General features: G+C 41.8%; 1 protein-coding gene across 1 annotated transcript in view; it reads left to right on the forward strand.

Annotated features, from left to right (window-relative positions):
- The window catches only part of LOC138027293 (protein unc-79 homolog), a 49142-nt gene extending 42717 nt beyond the window's left edge, over window positions 1-6425 (forward strand). The window contains exons 34-39 of the mRNA XM_068874851.1: window positions 1729-1915; window positions 2748-2795; window positions 3063-3191; window positions 3798-3875; window positions 4291-4337; window positions 5739-6425. Coding sequence (XP_068730952.1) covers window positions 1729-1915; window positions 2748-2795; window positions 3063-3191; window positions 3798-3875; window positions 4291-4337; window positions 5739-5892 — 643 coding nt within the window. The 3' untranslated portion in view covers window positions 5893-6425. The remainder of the gene's footprint in view (window positions 1-1728; window positions 1916-2747; window positions 2796-3062; window positions 3192-3797; window positions 3876-4290; window positions 4338-5738) is intronic.
- Window positions 6426-7457: the final 1032 nt, after the last annotated feature.

The following is a 7457-nucleotide window of genomic DNA, read 5'->3' on the forward strand; positions in this document are numbered from 1 at the left end:
TTTTTAACTGAAGTGGTCGGATTGCAGTTTGCAGGTTCCAGGTTAGGGTTGCAAGTCACTGCTTCACCATACCTGAAACAACCCAAAACTTTACTAATGCTAACAATAGGCGTAAAAAATAATGTTTAAGCCTAAGGTTAGCATTTTTGTAAAGGTTTGGCTTGTTTCAGCTATGGTGAAGCAGTGCCCTGCAACCTACAAGCTGCAGTCTACATCCTCCCGTGGTCGGATACTGGGCAACATACGTTAATTGATCGGCAAAAGTGGACAAGAAAAAGTGCGAGTTTTCGCGAGAAGCGGCTGTAAGTGAATCCTCAACCACTCTACAAGAAGCGAAACCTTTTAGAGATCGAAACGAAAGCACGTGGCCGACTTACCAGCAACGTGCTGTCGAGACAGAGTTTGTTTCTGTGAAAGTGAAAGAATAGAGGATCTTGATTTTCAGCGATTTCTTCTTCATCTGTGCCTCAATGATTTAGAACTTTCTGGGAGGTGTTCAGAAGGCTTTTCAAGTTAAGCGAGGAATTTTTCTGTTTCAGTTCATCTTTGGTCGACAAGTGTGTTAACGTTTCGCTGGATAATTTGAGTGTTTCAAACGATTATGCGATGTGCTGGACTTTTGAAGGACAAAAACTTGCAGCAGCGCTGTTGGGAAATTGTGGACTTGCACGCGAATGAAGTGGTCAAGCTTGAAAGCTTCTTAAAAGTCAACCAAGTTTTATTGCTGCAATTTCTCACAAGGGACTCTCTTCAGTTACGAGAAATAGACTTGTTTAAGGCATTTTATGAGTGGATTGGTTTTCACAATAAAAGAGGTCAACGGAAATCGTCGAATGAAGAGAGAAATGAATCATATTCGCATCTTGTGAATCAAATCCGTTTTCCCCTGATGTCGCAGAGCGAATTTGCCGAGTATGTCCCGGGAACGAAGTTGCTTTCCAAAGATGACATTATAGATTTGTTTTCGTATTTCTGCTTGAAGTCTTTTATTAACGTCAGATTTTCATCGAAACCTAGAGCAGGTACTCTGATGCGCTGTCGCCTGTTTCCCTCGTCCCGCAAATGGTTCATGTACTCGGGGTTGTGCCCGGAGTTCATCACCCTCACTGTCAGCTCTCCGTTAAGATTATGCGGCGTTAGGATTTTCGGAAGCGAAAACGGCAAATATTCCGTTGACCTGCAATTCTACGTTGACAGAAATCAGTCAGAAATGTTAACCACCAAGAAGGAAGTTTATGAATCCGAAAGTGAAATGTTAAACGGCTATTTCGGGTTTGATGTTCTTTTCGATAAAGCACTTGTCTTGGAGGCATCCACTCCGTACACCTTGAAAGTGTTGCTGAAAGGACCGCCGTCGTTCTATGGTTACCATGGATTTTCAGAAGTCCAATTTGACGGGAAAACAGTTATTTTATCTCGTGATCATTGTTCAGTTTTCTCTCGTTTCCGGGCTGGGCAATTTGCGGAAATAATTTTCATGTGAAGAACTTTAATAAGGGTATCTTGCAGAAAATTAGTATGTAAAGTAGTATGGAATTAGTTTGTAAAATATAGTATATACTTTGTTTACAAAATGATTGGTCCGTCGGTGGTGTTGAATGCCGTACTCTGAAGTACGTCTCGCTTAATTAAACAATCGTGGCACGTACCCTATCTGAATTTGTAAAGCACATCATGCCGTGTATGGCGCGCATGAACTCACAATAAAAATGCACTTTCCCTTACCAGACGTCAAGAGTTGTTAGATTGCGTGACACACATCCGTCTATTGGCATGGCTACTGCATGGCTCCCTGTCACACTATGTTCACAGTCGGAATCCTCACGTGAATTGTCACCCGATCAAATTTGAAGAGAACACGCACATCGCTGACTATGTTCTCATAATTCTGTTCAGCTTTGCAGAACAGCTTAAGGTAAGAATTTACACTGTTGCTGAAATACGCTTTGGGCTCGAAATAGACGAGAATTGTCCAGTACAGATGCGAAGTGAAATTCAGATTTTTCGAGCAGAGATCACAAAGTGTCCTCGTAATCTGCACGATTATCAGACAGCTATCGGCAGACACTTTGTCACATGGTTGGACAGGTATGAAATATCTCGTCTTATTCTAAGCGCGTGCTAAACGCTTCAACCTTTTTGCCTTACAGTTGTAGAAAATGTGGTTAATTGAACGCACCAACAAAGCTGGCTAATTTCGTCTTGCTATAAACTGCGGTCAGATAGCCTTGAGGTACCTATACTGACCAGCAAGGAATGGGAACTTTCATCACCGTGCAATTGACATTGAAATAATTCCAAAACTCCGACAAAATCTATTAAGCATTGGATTAATATTTTGTCGGAGTCACGTGAACTTCAACGGCGATGTAAAATTTCGCGATCACGGGACTTTGTTCTCACGTGGTCCCAGGAGAGAGTTACAAATGACTGGATGTCCAGTTCTTCGTCTCAGGAACGAGATCTGTTTTGAATATCTGAAAGCAGGAGCGCAAGTGAGCATATTTTAGCATCCGATAAAATGTTCAGTGTTCGGAAATGTTTTACCGAACACAAAACTTTGGTTTAACGTCAGCTAAACGCCCCAACATGTTCACCGCATCCCATCCAAATGTTCGACGCTAATTTTTACATAGTTTCGTCGCGGCGGGGCTTGAGACGTTTCACAGCCAAAATCCCGTTACGCGATGCATTGTGTGGAAAGAATCGTGTCTTCGACGCTTGCAACTTTTCTTCTTTTTTTTTAGGAGCCGCTGAGTAAATCTGCTCTGTACCATGCCTTTAATGTGTGCGAGGTATGTCTGCTAAACGTCACAATGAAACCCCGAAACGCGGCCGAGAAGTTGAACTGGAACTGCCACGAACGATTTCATCTAATGGCCATAGGGGGATTTGAACCCGGGAACTCCAGGTTGCAACTGCCACGTCCTCTCCCAAGCTGCTGCTCTATTGGCCAAGTCGAAACTTGAAGAGAAACAAGGGGACAAAAAGCTTTTGAAATGTTTGTATATATTTTTTTTGTTTTTATTTGTCATGTCATGTATGGTCTGTGTTCATTTCAGTTATGGACTCTTTACTGTGATCATACCACAAGTCCAGGTGAACCGTCGACCCAGTCCACTTCGATTGTGATGGAATTCTGGGGCAAGGTCACCCCTGGAATACTGCATCTTCTTTCGCAGGCAAAGGAGGTGAGATATGCTCTCGTTGTTTTTCAGAGAACATTAGGATTTAGTTGGGCAGAACAGTTGTAGTGACAAGAAGGTAGTCAACGTTCTGTGGTATATTCTTGAAAGTATCCTCTAAGTAGAACCATAAGCTTTTCGCGTGTTGTGATTACTTAATTCGGGTATCACATTAGTTAATTCGGAGGTGAACACATTTGCCCTCGAAACTTTGTTTCTTGGCCAAATATTCATTTTTCGGACAACCCAATCTCTTAGGCGCGGACATACCAGCCGTCTGGCCACAGTTGTTCGCAGGCTGGATAACTTTATACAGTGGACAAGTCACCATCCAGAATATAAAATCTATATACTTAACACTAAAAGTTGGCGAAGATTTTCATGTTTGCGGTTACGTGAACAAAATATTTAACACTGAAGTCGTTGCACGGATTGAAATTGTCGGGTAGTGACTTGTCCACTGGAGGAAGTTATCCGCCTTTACTAAATGTTATCCGAGTTTGGTATGCTCTTTAGCTAAGATATTTGGTCTGTTCCCACTTCAAATTTATCACGTTGTCTTGGTCCCACAAACAACTGGAGTTCCTGAAATGATGTCGTCGTTTGTTTCAGCTAACGATGAGCATAAGTCATCACTTCCTGAATTTGATTGAAGCTTTGCAGGAGTGCAACTCGGCTCCGTTACCCAAGGTGAGCATGCGTATCGCAGACAGACAGACAGACAGGCAATGATTATTTTGTGTACATCTACTTTCTCCAAATAACTTAAATTTGCAAAATAGGTAGCTGTTACTTACACAACAGGTAATATACAGAAAATCAAATATAGATGCAAATATTGCGCTTCTTGCCTTCTTTCTCCTTTCTTTATAATAAGGCAATCATGATCGAACACATGTTTTACTGTTAATTTTTAGATTTGAGCATTTCCGATGGAGAAGTCATAGCGAAACCAGTTGCGCTATCCAATGGACCGGATAGTGATTTATCCGCGCGGATAGCGCTATCCATCGTGTGAACACATGGGGCCTGAACTACATCTGAATTTATACTTATCTTTTTCGTTAACTCTAACTTCGGAATCCTTTTTTTGTATTCTTGACAGCTCTATCCAATGTGGTATCCAATCTTGACCTATTGCTTCTCTCAGGGGTAAGAGGATAGACGTTGTAACATTTCCTTGCTTCTATGTGAGCTTCGTCATTTGCACCTTTTCAAATTAGTCTTAGAGCCGGGCATTGTCCCCACGGGGAAACCAAGGGAGTCAGTCCCGAATGTTTTCAAGTAAGACACTTGATTTGATTGGTCTCAGTGGTTTTTTGGTTTTTTTGTTAAAAAGAACCCGCATTCTGTTTGGAAAATAGTAAGGCAAGGAGTTCCCTTTGTTTTGGTCGGATCCACGGGGCCCTAGCGATAGCCAATAGGGAGCTTTAGCACCGACAACGGGGACGGCAACGAGAACGTCACTAATTAACATATTTAGTAGGCAAAAGCAATAACATTGCACGCTCTGCACGTGCATCTTTTCATTTTTGTCTATTTCTTTGTCGTCGTCAGCAAAACAACAACGTTAAATGACTTAATTTGAGTTTTTATGGAGAACGTCAGCCCTTGAGGATAAATTTTCATTTTCTCTCGTAAATTGAGCGCCGTTCATACTAGTTTCGATTTTGAGGGTTTGCCACACCTTAATCACGTTAAAATGCTTGGAATAGTCGCGAAGCGATTACAATGACGTGAATTCATATTTGACGACGACGTTCTCGTTGGCGTTGCCGTCGTCGTTGCTAAAGCTCCCTAATGGATGTTGTGCTAATCCTTACCTTAGTACGTGGAGACACTAAAAGGGAACACATTTTGATGTCTTAGGGCGCCACCTTCTGGATTATTTTCAATCTCTTATACCTATTTTATATTCAAATAATGAGCGGATAGGTTTCCTATTAAAAGAGAACAGAGAAAGCGAAAACTGGATCGGATATTATTCCTTTTTCGAAATAGTTCCAAGAGAAAGCGATTTGAGTGGTTAAATTCTTCCCTCTAGAGAATAGTTTTGAAAAATACAAAGTTAGTCTGAACCGCAAATAACGCTATCTACTCTCCAAGGCCTAGTGGAAAAATATACGGATGAATATTTGAGAAGAAAAGCTAAATGAATCGAATGAGGATAAAAAATTTAATGTTATATCTCTCAAGTAAAACGCACGCCGTAATTGGCGAATTAAAGGGACCGCATTCTACCGGACGGCTCGCTAAAGTTCAAAGTCTTCTTTGGTTGCTTGATTCAAAGATCTTGAGATGTTTTACATATCCTACAAAGGTCGTTTCTTCGATTGATACAGTATGTTAAGGTTCGTTGTGATATTAATTAATGGCCTGAGAACTTAAGAACGGACCTACCTAAAAGCACGGCCCTCGGGTTAGCCTAGTAAGACTTAATTATTATCGTTGTTTATGCCTGATGTTATTATCACGGTTAATACCAGTTTTTAGCCTCCACTCAGCGAAGCGCCCTTTCTCAACTCTAACTCAATGCTCAATTTCTTTTTCTTAGCTCTCAGAAGCAGCGCATGCGAGACTGCGCAAAGCCCAGTCTCGGCGGCGGATCAACAAGGACACGAAATCAGCTCTAGCGAAGTGGCTCAAACAGCTTCAGTTTAAGATGGCGCTGACAGAACAATCACCAGACGGCTCCTTGTTTATTTAAAGAAACATCCATTGTTAATTTAGCGGAATTTCTCGAAACTGATGAAACGCTGACGTATCAAAAACTTGATCCCAGTACATCTTTGCTGTGCGAAAAATCTTACTCATTGTAAAACCCTGAAAAAAGCGATTTTATGTGCTGGAAATGAAAATTGAAGCCATGATGATCATTAAGTTCACCAGTCAGTAGGAAGCGTGGTACACTCTTCCGTGCAGTGTACAGAGTAAGTGTGCAGCACGGGCTACGAAGGAAAAAGTCGTCGCAGATCACAGCAATATTGAATAAACCTAAAACCATGGGACTGGGACTAACCTTAAGCCGAAAGTAAACAGTGTCTTTAGTCCTAATTAGGGTTACCGCTAGCATTATTAAAAGGGATGGCGTTGTTGCAAGATTAGTAAAATAAAGAGTCTCTGAACAGTAACTTGCGCGGACCTTCGTATTGTAGGTGCTCAGCACGCGGCACGTGAATATAATTACTTATCATTGTTATGTAAATTGTCGACCAAAATTCAAAATAAATATCATTTTCCATGTGCGAATAGACCTTTTTACAGTCATGTGCTTAGTTACCTGGGCTATAAATGAAAGCGAGGATGGTGTTGACCTTTTTATGATACAGCGCTCCCTGCTTTCCTTATGTTAATGATGTTGTTTTCATGCTAATTAGTTGAAATTTACATAAGAAAAAGTAATGAGGTTTCTATCTAAACAAGGTCATCTCTAGCCTCGCTTTCATTCATAGTCCAAGTAACTAGGCACAACTGTAAAACAGACTATTAGTAACTTGACACACGTAAGCTCAGTGGTCTAGAACAGGGACAAGTAATCCAGAGGTTTACAGTGGATCGAAGTTCAAGGCAAGCTGCGATTGACCTAAACTGGCAGAAAGAAGCCGCGCGATGGAGAAATAGAAGAGGAAAGCTGGGACAAAAAGGAGCAAGCACGGTGTGAGAGATGTGGGTAAAGCAGAGAGAAAGATCAGGGGCGTAGTTAGGAGTTTTCCAAGGGATGTGGGGGGGGGGGGGGGGGGTCACACTCTCAAACCCAGAATACTTACCGGTTTGTCATGTCGACATTCAAGCTGTTTTTGGTGAAGGTTTTGGTGAATTTTACGGATGTGCAGTGAGTGCTGGGGGGGGGGGGGGGGGGGGGACAAGCCTACGAAATAGCTGCATAGATGAAGTAAGTTCCAGGTGACAGAAATTACTCTGTTCCAGTCTCACACCTTTGGTTTGTAATATGTTGACTGTCACAAAGGGGGGTAGGGGGGGGGGGGGGAGCTTGAATAGCTGGCGATTAAAAACCTATTGCTATTTTTTGTTCAACGCGTGTATGGTAATGTTCCAATAACTCGCCAAATGACCGAAGAACGTGCATTGTTCTTATACCCTATTAGGTGCATAAATATTTGCTAATAAAAAATCCGATCCCATGCACAGTACAGTGCTCAGTGCTAACCTCCTAAGAACAAGTTAACGGTCTGGAAAACTAAGAAATCGGGCTATTATCGGCCTCAGTTTCTCTCCTACTATATCATCCTTCCAAATCTGCAATATCGGTAT

Source organism: Montipora capricornis, chromosome 12 (genome assembly GCF_036669925.1).
Source record: "Montipora capricornis isolate CH-2021 chromosome 12, ASM3666992v2, whole genome shotgun sequence".
NCBI lineage: Eukaryota > Metazoa > Cnidaria > Anthozoa > Scleractinia > Acroporidae > Montipora > Montipora capricornis.